We start from the raw sequence: 14,062 nt of genomic DNA, 5'->3' as shown, positions 1-14,062 counted from the left end.
TGACGCACTTCCTTATCGGTGTGCGCGCGTATGCGTGCGTTCCTCTCTTAACGTAGGCGTATATACGCAAGCGTACATACGCCCGCGATCCCGTGCCACAGCACGCTCACGGATATTGCGTATCCTTCGTGGGTATTTTTGGTGACCGTGTGCCGCTACCTCGGCCTTACCAACTTGGAACACGCGGTTTTCTGGAGGCGAGAGCATGCGAACCCTCGCCCTCTTTCAACCACGCTCTTGCGCATTGTTCCTTTATGACGGTGCACCGGAGGGCGGACGTGTCTCGTTAGACTGAAAGGTGAACGTGAATTTTCACGGAGAAAAATGGTTGCTATTTCGAGTACCTCGGGTAGTACAGAATGGCACTAGGAATTATTTAGGTGGTCAAACAACGTTCATCCTTAAAGCAAATGAATTTCTGCTTGTATACGTTAATTTCTTTAGAAGGATATGGATAATTTGTTGAAAATATTTTCGAAGCTTTATAGGTAATGAAACCAGCGTGAAAATGTTTTCCGATCTTCTTTTTCTTTTTCTTTCGTGATAAGCAATCTTTAGAAGAGGCAATTAAAATTTTAATTAAAATTAATAATAATCTGTAAGATATTCTGTCAGATGAGAAACGCGTTTCTTCGTTCTTGCTATTTTCTGATAGACAAGAGCGGTGGTTCGTGGTCTCAGCTGTTCGAGGTTCTTCGGGCAAGGTACCAATGCCAACTTAACAACGGAAAACAATTTACGCTTATCCGTGGTAGAGTTTGTACTTTTTAGAGTTCGTACTAGTACTGACGAGTCTACTCAGCTGTTGAAATCCCTTCTTTGTTGGTATAACGGATCTTTCTTAGAATTTCCTAGGTGTCGGTATATGACATTTGCTGATTCAGAGTTCTTGTGCGACCTTAAATATTTTGTACCTGAAACTGTGAAAATGCTTTGTCTTGAAGGGATAAGACTTTCCCCCTTCCTCCTATTGGTACAGAGAACTAACAATATTCTGAATAAGACGTATTTACAATATGATTTGTAATTATTTTGTCATGTCTGACTCATTGGAAACATGATCAGTAAATGGGTTTTCACTAATTTATATGGTAGATTTTAGTCAATTTCGAGATATAATTCTGCCTTATTATCTCAATTCTATATATCGACGTTAAAGTTATAATAACGAATACTCTTATTAGTATACGATTTCTGCTTTCAATCTCATATTTATTTTTCTTAAAATCTTACAAATTTTCTTACGAATTGTCTTACAAATTTTTTTGAAATATTACTAATTTCCTTGAACTGTTAACGCGAGACCAAGAAGTAAATAGATAAAATAAAAATTCTCGGATCAAAGCAAGATTAACAGAAGCATGGACCTTTGAACAGTACCAGAGGTCATTTACGATCGAAGTCTACATAGTTTTGCCACATTTTATGAACCTTCGACGTTGAATGCCCACCCCGTCCAAATTTTGACCTGTGCAGGCATAGAAAGGTCGAAGTCAGGCTACTTAGACTGCAAAATATCTGAATAGCTAGAAATCCGTAATTTCTGTCCGTTTAAAACTTTGTACCAAATCCACGAACAGGGTTGTCTAATTTTTCAATGTGAAAATACATTATTAAACTGTAGACAATTTTACGGAGAAGATTTTAGACATATTAGGTTTTAGATATTAGGAATAATTATAGATATATTGTTATTCGATTTCGAACGGTAGAAGCGATTTAGGATGAATAACCTTTTGTACGTTTAACGCACTTTCTGTTCTGACCAAGCGGAACCTTGCAATTAGAATTGTTTAATGACACTGGTCTAAGAAAGGAAAGTAGGTATTGAATGATAAAGTAAATGGAATTTAGGACAACCGTCGTAAATAAAATGGCCGAGTTTTAAGGTTAAAGTTCGTTCCAATGAATTGAAATATATTATACCTATTCTCATTTGCCCAAATCTTAGAAATACGTTACTCGTACAAATGTATTATACAAATACAAATGTATCGCATATACAAATTTATTACTCGTGCAATTAATTTACAATATACCATTTCTTTTTTCCTTTTTCGTATACTGTCGAAACGTAATTTCGTATCGACGACGTGACGAAAATAGAGAATCGAAACTGGCCATCGATCCAAGATACCGCCGTAGGTATCATCGAATCAGCCATGATAATCATTGGTGATCCCGAAATAAATCACTGGTGAACCATGGCTGCCGGTTCCCGAAGGGGCATTTGCATTCCAGAAAAATGTCTTAGCTGTTCCAAGGTCGAAGATTAAGAACGCTTGATCCAATAAGGCGGAATAAACGCAGGATGAAATAATTATCATAGATTATTCTTTGGAGCGCGTCTCCTCGAATCCTTCGCCTCGGATATCTGACAACAAGTATAAATAAAATATCAGCGATCGTCGTGTCACGTAATCTCGGCTATATCCTCGATGTCGTATGACTGTCGTCGTCGTACAGTCAAGATAGAAATCGATAACGAAGACAGAAGCGTCATTACCATAAGCACAACAGTCAGCATCGAGAAATGATTCAACAGTGTAGTAAAGATAAAGAAAGGTAGAGGGTCAGAGAGACGGGGAAAGAAAGAGAGACTAGAAGAAAAAATCTATTGTTAGGTTGACTTCGACCTCAGAGGTTGTTCGTGTGAGGAGAAGGTGACGTTTTCATTGGTCTTTGATCTTTGGTATCCTGGTAACGCAGCAATGACGTCATCCGGTGATCCAAGCCCGGTCGGTTACCATCCGTTACCGTCGTGCAATACCACCCTCGGGCGTGCCTTCCAGCCCCAGTGCGTTTCACCACCACGGTCATCCCCCTCCTGGAAATCCCCCTCGCAATTCCGCCCTCCAAACGGGCTCTGACCCCTGTTACGCTATCGCGTTTATAGCAGTAACGAGAGGAAGAAAGAGCAGGTTCCTAACGCGCGACGAGACGCTATATGGGTTCCATCCTGCGAACCGATGGATCTTCCTTTCAACCCTTTTGCTTCCAGACTGGAAAAAAAGACGCGAGTTTCTTCACCGAAGGATTTATGGTTTTCTTTACGCGTGTAGATACATCGCTATCGCGATTCGAATAATTGGAAAAATTTCTATATATCGGTTGCTTGCCGTTTTCACCGTTTAGACTTTAACGACGAGGTGCTCAGACGAGCGATTTCGATGCGACGTTGAAACGATTTTGATTTCCTTCGTGGCTTTAACAACTGCAATTGCTTATTCTTGTTTTTCATATTGCGAATACCGATAGCTATCAATTATATTAGGTTGTCCAAAGTACCTTTCTTTTACAGACACGTCTTTTACAATGACGCATCTTTATACGAACATGAAACTGATAATCCGTCGAAGGTTGTGATCTTTATTTTGATAGAACAAAATGGATCATTCGTAATTAGACAAAATAATATAAATAAAAGAAACTTTTCGAACGACCTAATATTTCTGTGTCCTTTTCATAGTAGAGTTATTTTGATTTTTCCTTTTTTACGTCCTCGTACATCATTCAAGTCGTCTACATTCTGCTGCCATGATAATTTAACATCGCATAAACGGCGGATATCTATCCAATAGATATATCACCGAATATATCTCTTTGGGCGTACAGATTTTTACGTAGACAATTTATCGATGTCTATCTGGTATTCGATTAGCAGTATAAAAAGTATGAATCTAATATAAAGGAATGTAAAATACCTTTTAACGTATCGGCAAACTAGCGTAAAAAACCAGCCAGCAGTTTGGTTCGTATATGGTACAGAATATAGAACTCGACGATTTTTAGTTAACTGGTTTAATGTGGAAGCAACAGGCACGCTTTTGTGTATTCTCTTTGACGAGTACTCGTCAAACTCGAATATGAAACTAGATCGATCCAGCGGCAGCCCTTTTAAATACACACAAAGATTAAAAGGTGTAAGGGTTTCGAAACGCGATACCACAGGTTTTGCCATTTGTACTAGAAGAAAGGAAAGTTGCCTTTCGTTTCGCTGAAATATGTTCAGCACGCGACTTGCTCAAAATATTTCGTGAAACTTAATTGTTTAATTATCGAGATTGTTAAGTGGCGATGTAGAGAAAACTTCGCGGTCTCGCGAGAGGTATGATAATGCACGATACAACAATTTGGTGCACGGTTCTCCAATTCCGAAAACGATTCTTCGGTGCATTGGAAACGTCGGCTTTGTACCTGGTGTAACGGGGACAAAGAAAGGATGAATTAAACATAACTTGGTACAACCGATCGGATGGTCATACTTTATACATTACTAACCACGCGACCATACGACAATGCATCTGCTTGGTTTTTATTTTAGCACAAGGTGTTTTCTTGACTCGAGACACGATCGCAAGAGAAGTATCGTGACAATTTCGAAAAAATATCGATAAGCGAAATTTTTTCAAACTACACGAGCTTGTCGAGGTCCAGCGTTGCCGTATGCCGACCGGGAGAGTCCGAATGTCCAATTGTGATAAACAGCTGGGGTGATTTAATCGAGGATTATGTTGATTTAACCGATTCAATAAAATCGAAAGAACGGAAAAGAAGATTAACAAGTGTATAGAAGTTATTTAAAGAGAAATTGATGGATATTTCTGTTTATCTTATGATCTTTCAATGCGTTTAACGCATCTTGACGTATTTAATTCTCTAATTTCTTGCCAACTACGACTGTCAAGGTCCTCTAGTTCGGAAAATTACGCGATTAACAAACTCTAGATGAACGTACGTCGTTCGAATAGTACGAACGGTACCTGTTACTTAGTTTCTGAACTGGTAAATTCGGAAGATTTCAACGATCCGTCACGCGGTATCTAAACCAACTTCCTCGATACTCGCGACGTTATTATCGTAGAAATTTTCCCACCTGCGTTTCTTACTTTAATCTTACTGTACGAATCGCCTACACGTATCTAGTCTATACGCGATGATCGATCATGTATTGGTCGGATGCTGTCAAGGTGACACGGCGAATAATCGCGCTGTCCACGAAGCCTCGAGCGGCCGTTCGGTGATTCGAAAGCATCTCGGTGATGACGGATTTGGGAAGCCACTCGAATTCTCCGGAGACTTGGACAGACAAAGTTGGCAGGTTTTGGCAGGCAAGCAGGCACAGGCAAGCAGCGCAGGCAAAGAGAGGGTGGCTTGGACTTTGGATCGGATGGCGGGTATTGATCCTAGCGAACCTAGCAGCGGGGTGGCCGGGACCCCGCCTCAAGGATGAAGGGTGTCTCCCCTTCTCTCGTTCCCTTTCGCTCGAGCTTCACAGTCACACCGGTGTTAAAGCGAGACGAAGATAGGAAGAACCACGCGAGTGGGGTGGTTGCCTCTTAAGAGAGAGGGGTGAACCACCTAGAACGCGCCCGTGTACCAAAGATACCATGCCTTAGATCGGCGTAATAAGCGGACGAAGTGGTTGGAAAACAAGCCGAGAGGCAACCTGGAGAAACGATGAAAAATCTTGCGAAGCCAGGTGAGCCCACCAAAGCCTGCTTTCCACCGTTTTCGGCTAAATATGTAATATACCACGTTACGCCGCGCCACACCGCCGCGTGCTTTCTTTTCCCGCTGCTTTCCCTCCGCCTCTTTCTACGCTCGTTGGTGAACCGCCGACGACGCTTCTGCCTCGCCACGCGGTCAACGTAAATTTCACTCTCCCGCCCGGTTTGCTTCGTTCTGCTGAAACCACGCGTACGTAAGGAATGCAAGTTAACGCGTGGCTACCGACCACGTTCGATCGAACTCTGTTATGGGACTAGTAAGAATTTTTCTTTATTTGGACGCACAGCTTTTTATCAACGATGAGCTGGTCACCGTGGATCATATCGCATTAACCGATCATGTCGTGATATTTTTCTATGGTGACGTACAGATATATTTTCTTGCGTGCAAATACTTTGACCAATGAGTCACTACACCGGTATATTTCTTCGACTGATTCGCCCGTGTTTGTTTGCCCGATTGCTTGACCGCTGGCAAACAATTTGTTCGTTTGAAAATATGTCGATTACTAATCATTGGAAACAATATTATCACAGATATAAATAGAGTTTATTTACGTCTTATTAAACATGTACACGTTAAGAATATAGATTCTCAGTGTACGTGTGTTTCGTATTATTGTGAAAATAGAACCTTTATATTTACGAATTTTAAAGTAACGTTGTCAAACAGGGGACAGAAAGATAGTAGGAAACTGATCACTGGTACCATCTCAGCCGCCCTCGGGCAGAAACTTTTCGATCCTCTGCGTACTCGGTGAATGCGTCGGAATACGCATGCTCCGGTGTTCATACTAACAGACTCATGTTCGAAGATGGGTTGGCACCAGTCACATCAAGTTCCGATTACGGTTTCTGGCGACACAGTATACATTCCCGCAGTCGTGCAATTATTGCCGCCGTTATGACGGCGACGTCCATGTTCTAGCAATTTCAAGTTGAGTTCGATCAATGGGAATTTTAATGGAAATGTTCATCAAAATTTCTTTGACATTTTGTTCTTTTGTTATGTAAAATCGAAATGTTAATCAATACACCGTACGCGACAATTCGCATTAACGTTCTCCAATTAAAAATCATAACCTTGGAATATTTTGATAGGATCGAGATGAGCAACTGGTCTCGATAAGAATAGAAAAATTAAGAAGTAAATTAGCAATTCGTATGTGTATAAGCGATTATGCCATCAATGTCTGTTTTAATGATTTCGTCTCGCGTAACACGATGATAGAATTGATTTTGTCGCGTAAACGTGACGATACGAGAACGCAGTCGCAGCTAGAGAAGCAGAGAACAGCGACGAAGGTTACAAAGCGACGACGTTGTACGACGTGGCCTATCGCGGAATACTTCCGTTTCTAGGAGATAACGGTGGGACAGATTAAAAGAAAAGGCGGTTAAAATCGCGTAGCTCGATTGTGGGCAACCCACGGCCAGACAAGTCCTCTTTCGTCCCACGAAGAGGATTTTTCGACCTGTAGCAGCCGAGTTGCTGTGTAAAACGGCGAAAGGGAGTCGCAGCTGCGCATCCTTCTTGGTCGTTCTCCAGGCGGTCGTGTCTGGTGGCCCCAAGTCGGAGACGCCTCGGCTTATTTCCCTCCTGTGCCAGCTGTGCGGAGCGCCCGCACACAGCCTGCCCTGCTAAGACCATCCACGCAACAAAGATGAACAAAGACGAGGACAGACTTACTGGCTTCTAATATTGGACGAAGAAAGAAAGAACGACCGTTCTAGCCGACCAACGGAGGAAGAAGCGAAAACGTGCTCTAGTAGCCGCGTTGGAGAGTGAGACGAGCGGCTGCGTATCGTCATGAAAAGAAGCGAAACGTGCAACGTTCTCTCTGTCTCTCTCCCTCCCCCTCTCTCTCTGTCTCTCTGTCTCTCTTCCTCTTCGCATTGGACTAAGAAAGAAGAGTCTTGGGATAACAAGGAAGAAAGAGAAAGGTTACCCTCGATCGTTTGATGGTGGGGTCAGGTTGCCACGGAGGTACGGAGGGAAGAGCGAGACCACCGGAAATCGGTCTGTCCTTATTTGAGAGGCCGCGTGAACCACACCGACGAAGTCTGGGCTTTCGTGCCTGCTTCTCTTTTCGATGGCTTCTCGTTGGCTCCACGCGGTCAAAAGAGCGAACGCACTGGTCACGCATCCAGACAAAAACTCTCCAGAGAACCACGCCATGAAGATGTTTCTGTTAGAACACGGTTCTGGTACCAGGACGTAGTCGGTTTCCGCAGAAGCGTTCCGAGAAAATCGTTGAACCACTGCCGAGAAGGAGAAAAAACGATTGGGAACGTGGGGGAGATACCTCGACGCGTTCGTCGCACTGGTTATACGATATCGCGTAAGGGGAAAGATCCTCGTCGAGAATCGATGGGAAGCTGTTGCGTTGCAGGAGAACGTTTGTCTTGGAACTAGAGCGTCTACATCGAGCCTCGTCGAAGACCTTCTGTTATTGATGACAATACGGGAGATTATTTTTACTGCGCGCTAAAGATAACAACGAATAACTCTGATTTCACCATCATCGTCTGATTCGAGTCGATAAGTTCAAAAATTCAAATTCGTTAATTCCGGGTGAAAGCAAGGATTTACAAGCAGCGAAAAGAAACGTTAACGCGACAAAAAAACCACGAATCGATGCGAACTCGCGATAATGACCATGAAATAGATTTGTACTTGTTCTTCATCCAGCGAAGAAAATCTGTCTGTCGTACGCAGAACGAACTACGTGTATAGCGATATAACTGGATGCCATTAATCCCACTAATACACGGAAGAACATACACATTATCTGGTACGCGTGTCTTGATTATCGAACCAAAATGACCGATGTGGTGAACCTAGTATCGCCGAAATAGATTGTTAATTTGTTTCTCTCGCCCTTGAGAATCCTCCTCAGACCAGTTCCTTATCAGCGATGATACACATATTGAAAATCTAGATTCCACGCATATGTGCAACCTTGCAAGCTTCTTTCAATCAATCCATTTAGGTTAAGTGATTATTAAATAAACTTATAAGTAACCGAGACGCGCCTCTTTTTTCCATACAATAAATTATTTTGGAATTTCGATTTAGAAGGAGGATTGTTTCGTTATTGTATAAATTATTTGACATCTTAAGTTCTTTTTTATTAAAACCTAACATCATCTAAAGTCTGATTAAACTTAGCTTCATTTGAAACCGGATCGAGATAGAACTTTCTAAGAGTCATAAAAAAACATCCCTTATCGTATAAAAATGCCTAAATATCCAGTAGAGCGAAAGCTTCTTTTTATATGCGTATTAATAATTTAATGAAAAATCAATTTTTTCGATTTTACGCGTCAACGTAGGAACCGAGTCGTTCCATTTTATTCGTGGCTACAGCCACGTTCTAAGTAATATCTAGAAGCGTTGGAAGCATTTAAGGTGTTGCAGGGGCGAGGGATGTCGTGTGCCAACATCCCCGGTGATTCCTCGCTCAATGCCAGATCTCCTCCCCTTTTTGCTTGCTTTTTTCTCCAAGCAAGAGGCTGACCCTCCAGCATCACGATCTTCTTGAACAAATACAGAAATGTCCTAGAATCGTTGCTGCAACGCTTTCCTCCAACTTCGTTCTTCGACCGCGTTTCCTTTTTTGTCATCGGCCGCTCGAACAATTAAAATCGATTCGGATGATTTGACAGAGGACGTCGATCCTGGGTCGGTCGGTTCACGGAATTTTCTTGTATCCACACAATTAACCGGACTTATTGATCGTGCAGTTTCGGTTCGGTTGCGATCGAACGGGGTCAAGTTCTCCTTCCTTTGTGCCACATAAGATGCCATGAGAACCTGATTAGCTGCAATAGGAGAGGAATACTACTGTATTCTCAGATACGCGATAGAATCCCGTCGAAATATCGATACAAAGTGCGTAGAATGAAACAATATAAGCAAAGCTCTCCAGCATTGATTAGAACATCGATCTGGAAAGTATTCACAATTTGAATATACCGGCTTTGAAATTGCGTGTCAACGATTCACGATTTTTCATTGCAAACGAATTAGAAATTAATAAAGAAACTTCTATATTCTTAGTCTCTTAGGATATTTCAAGTTTCGACTACATCTGGTTATGGGAAATTGAATTCTACGATACACAGCACCTTGTTCGCCAAGGTGTTAAATCTATCGAATTCTTTTCTTTGCAGGAATTTATCCAATTTCTATTCGCTTTGGGCTTAAACTCGCGTCTTTTTTACTTGAACTAATTTTACCTGCTATGGTAAAATTAAAAATAAGTATACAGGTGTACGTACTATATTTTCTCTGCGTTATTTAAATGCGTGATATATTTAGACGAAACGGTCTTATCAGAAGAATCTTCATTCATCGGCGAGAAACTTTCTACGAATGCTACAGTCGCTAAACAGTTGAATCGAATAATTAAAAGTTCAACTTTATCAACCGTTCAAACGTTTCTGAAAAAGTGTACTATTCGAAGACAAATGAACGTACTCGGAATACGTTCGTACGTGCGCTGACGTATTAGGAGAAGCGATTACACATTCGGAGAGTTCGATCGAAGATTCCATCGCGAGTGCTCCTTACTGTAATCGAACTCCTCGCTTCGATTATTTTTAGAAGGCCTCCTGTAGGACTCTGCGTCCCTTCAGAGTCCTTTCGTAACGGAACGACACGAAACGGAATTTTCCATGGTGATCCCAAGCAAGATTTTACAATAGGAAGCGTCTGCGATACGAAAGCGGAGGACATATTTCTTCCTTCCGATGATGACGGACTTCCGAGACTAAATTCGAGTCGACGAAGCACAAAAGCAAAATCTGATTCTCTTTAACGCTTAACGCGTGTTTGGCCAGTGTTGGACAATAGTCGTCGTCGGTAGGAAGCAGCGGGTTCAGCATGTTGTCGCAGACAAAGCGAACGCGAACCATTCGTGGAGATGAAGAGAAAAAGAGTACGCGTAACCTAACGCCCCTGTGAGGACCAGGTTGAGGAAGCGCATCGTGGCTGAAGGAGAAGGGTCGCAAAGCGCACGAGAAGGACGGTGAGGAGAGAGAGGAGATCGGTAGCGGTTGGTTATACCGGATAACAGAGACAAGGAGGACCGCATGGTTCGAGGGGTAGCGAACCCCTGAAGGACCCTAGCCGGTAGCGGTGACCTCCTCCCTCTTTTTCCCTGTCTGCCTGGTCTCTCTTCCTTCCAACCCTGTCCCCCCTCCACAATACTCGTCATCCCTGCCTCGACGGCATTGGAGCACGATCATTGGTTCACCGGTTTCACGCAGACACGAGGAGGCACACGCAGCTGCCACTGGCTGTCTCTTGTTCTACGGCCGGACCCGATCGGCCAGTCTGAAGGAGAAGCAGCGCGCGTTCAGTAGTTAGCAAGCTGTCTGTCAGGAATACTCAGTGCTTCATTACGATCGTGTGTTACACATCGGCAGTTGTATTTATTTTTCAAAGTGTCACTACCCTCGTGCAAGTTAGAACGGTCTGCGTTTCCGTTCTTCCGTTCTTCAGTCAGTTACAGAGGAAGACGCGACGGCAGCAGCAGCGATTGCCCCTTGGTGTACTCTCGTGACTACCACGAGTCGTATATACTGACAAGTTCGGTGATTTTCGTGCTCTCTCGTCGACGATCGTCGTTCAGCTACCGTCATCCGTCGCCATCTTGACGATCCGCCCACCAATCAACGTCACGATCAAACAGCGCTGATCGTCACGAACGGAGAAAGGTACGCGAGGCGACACCTTCCGCCGACAACGCGGACCCGTCTCTCGCACGTGTCGCGGAAAAAGACGTATGCGGTACACACGCGTTTCCCCGATCGTCGTCGTCGTGTTGCTGTTGCTCTTTCTTCAATTTACAACTCCCACCCTCGTGCGGTGGACGGTCGATTTATAGGAGGCGCGCGACCGCGTGTGCGTGTGACGTTTTGAATTCGAGTCGTGAGGAAGTGGAGGCGTCTGCTCGAAAGCCTACGCACACATCGTTTTTTGGTACTCCGCCGTCCGTACTCCCTTTCCCCCTCCAGCCTTCTCGTTGTCTACTCTTCTCTTTCGCTCTTTGATCTTCGGTCCCCTTCTACGTCGCTAGCCACAGTTCGCAGGGCGTCGCACGCAGGGCGGTACCGATGCCCTTTCGACCTCCCGCGGTCATCCAGAGTACGCAAGAGTGCTTCCGTCGCGTGACCGTCTCGCTTTTGTTTCTCACGTTCTACGATATCCAGTCGGCAGTGATACGTTTACGTTTTAAGATTTTCCGTCTGCCATGCTCGTCCTTTAGAAAAGAGACGGTTCTTCCTCTATCGGGCCACACACGTGCAGTGTCTTAAAAAAAAAAAAAAGAAAAAAAAAAAAGAACACCGAAGGATCCAACAGAAGCCGATCGAACAATTTGAACGTCGAACATTTCCATTTTTGCCGCGTTTGTCAGTGTTCGTGTGGATCCATGCACACCCACGTGCGTCTGTTTTGAGTATCGAAGTGTCACCGATTCCTGGCAAAGCAGCTCACCCGGCAAAACGCATCTAGTCACGCATTCGCTACCAAAGCAAACGAAGTTTACGCCGTTAACGACGCTTCGTCGATTAACTACCGGAACAATTTCAAAAACCGTTCACCGGAAAGAAGAGGATTGGATCGCATCTGTTCGCACCGGGAAAACTCTGGTTACCGACGCGTACATCGATCGCCAGAAACAAAGGATCGCTGCAAAACGCCCACTTACGCTCTAAAGTGAAAGAATAGTACTTCGTGTTGTTTCGTGAGTTATGAGAGCAACGTTGGTGTTCTGGAAATCATGACATTGTGAAGATGGATGTTGGACGACGATAGAATTTCCAACCTTATCATCGAGGATGTCGTAGAGAGGTGTTATCGCGTGTTAGTTGAGTGTGCGCGAAACACTGTGTGTGCGTGTAACTATTTTATACGAAGGAGACAACGGATTAAAAGGTTACGATGCCGCAGTGCGCCGTGGCTACGTGCCGCAACAGTCATCGTCAAACCCGCGGTCGTTGTATCCGCTACCATCGATTCCCCCAGATACCGGAAGTGCGCTCACGATGGGTGCGCGCGTGCGGCCGCGTGCCCCTCTCGAACGGCGAGATACCGTTCAACATACAAACTGCGCGTATATGCTCCCTCCACTTCACCAATGACTCTTACGAGAAGGATATGGAGCACCTTGTGCTTGGTCTTCCTGCGCGCAGTAGGCTGCGTCGTGGTGCCGTACCGACGATCGGCGTGCCGGTGAACGTACAGCCGGTCACCAAGATGCTGGTCGAGGACGCGAAGCGCTCCCTCCTCAAGGTCACCCATGCTAAAATGCTAACCGGCCAGAAAGTGATCGGCAAGAACGGTCTGTCTGAAAGTAAGCAGCAGCACCATCAGCCGGCCACGGAAAAGCGGCAGCAGCAGCAACAGCAACAGCAGCCGCAGCAGCGGCGGCAGCAGCAGCACCAACACCACCAACACCAACAACGTGCCAAGAGTAGCAATCAAGTGAACCAAGAGCAAAAGATGGCGGGCATCGACGTACTGCTTGCCCTCGGACTCAAACCCGCGTCACGGTGAGTCGTTTTCACTCGGTCCCAACGATTACGTTCTCGATCAGGAATTCGAGGACGAATCTAGTACCGGAAGTGATAAGGCATTCTAGTTTCTTATATTGTTTATATCTCTTCATGTCTCTTCGATTGTTCTTCCTTATTTATATCTAACGAATTGTTATCATATTTCGTATCGTTTGTATATTTTTCGTTCCTTCGAAATGTTCGATTGTTGAAATCGTAGATTTCGTGTTACCATGTTTCTGGCTTCTTATTTAACGAAAGCAGAAACGTTGTTGTTCAAATGAAATGGTTAATCAATCGAGGTTAATAAAGATTAGCTTGCTAGCTGAAAGAGGAAACATTGGTGATTACGACGTTTAGTAAGAGCGCGGCAACCAAGAAGACCTTCGGCGCGACCTCTGGTAGGAACGGCGGCGCATTGATCCACAATCACGGATCACTCGTAACTCTCGCTGTTTTCTCTCGGTCTATGAGAGCTACAGAAACTATAGTACATATCACGAAGAAACTCGATGGTTCGGGTTTCCACTTCGAGTTTCTTCTTCGGGTCTTTAATTTCAAGGTCACGCTTCAAGGTCACGCATTCGACTTTTTAACAGAATAGGGACACTCGTATTAAAGTCGAAGACGATATTACGTTTCCTTTGACGTTACGATAATTTTTTTCCATGACAGCACGCGTAGATATAAATTTTATTTCGATTCGCAACGATAAAATTCAAGTTAACGGTGTGTACAATACGCGCGAAGATAGTTACATAATTTTTTACGTGCACAAAATAGCTATTACATGATTACAGTTAGGAAGGTCTCGTTAATTTTTCTGCTGTAACGTGATTCAGTTGCAAGACTGTTACTGCTGGAATGAGAATACGAATCATGGAAATTACTCGAGATCGAATTTGTGTCGAAGTAATCCATCTAACAAAAGACAATTGCAAAGCTAAGATCATTTTTAAGATATTTTTAATTTCACCAGTTTTATA

The 14,062-nt window shown here is 43.9% G+C and overlaps 1 protein-coding gene across 6 annotated transcripts in view; it reads left to right on the top strand.

The window, feature by feature from the left end:
* The window catches only part of LOC139985643 (uncharacterized), a 35,251-nt gene that overhangs the window by 6,152 nt on the left and 15,037 nt on the right, over nt 1–14,062 (top strand). Inside the window, exon 1 of one of the 6 annotated variants that reach the window (XM_072000223.1) lies at nt 10,847–13,073. The exons of the other annotated variants lie outside the window; for them this stretch is intronic. Coding sequence (XP_071856324.1) covers nt 12,463–13,073 — 611 coding nt within the window. The 5' untranslated portion in view covers nt 10,847–12,462. Of the gene's footprint in view, nt 1–10,846; nt 13,074–14,062 lie in introns of those variants that run through there. 6 annotated transcript variants of the gene reach the window in all.

Source organism: Bombus fervidus, chromosome 3 (genome assembly GCF_041682495.2).
Source record: "Bombus fervidus isolate BK054 chromosome 3, iyBomFerv1, whole genome shotgun sequence".
Taxonomy (NCBI): domain Eukaryota; kingdom Metazoa; phylum Arthropoda; class Insecta; order Hymenoptera; family Apidae; genus Bombus; species Bombus fervidus.
Note: the sequence above shows the minus strand (reverse complement) of the source record. Positions and strands in the feature narration are given on the sequence as shown.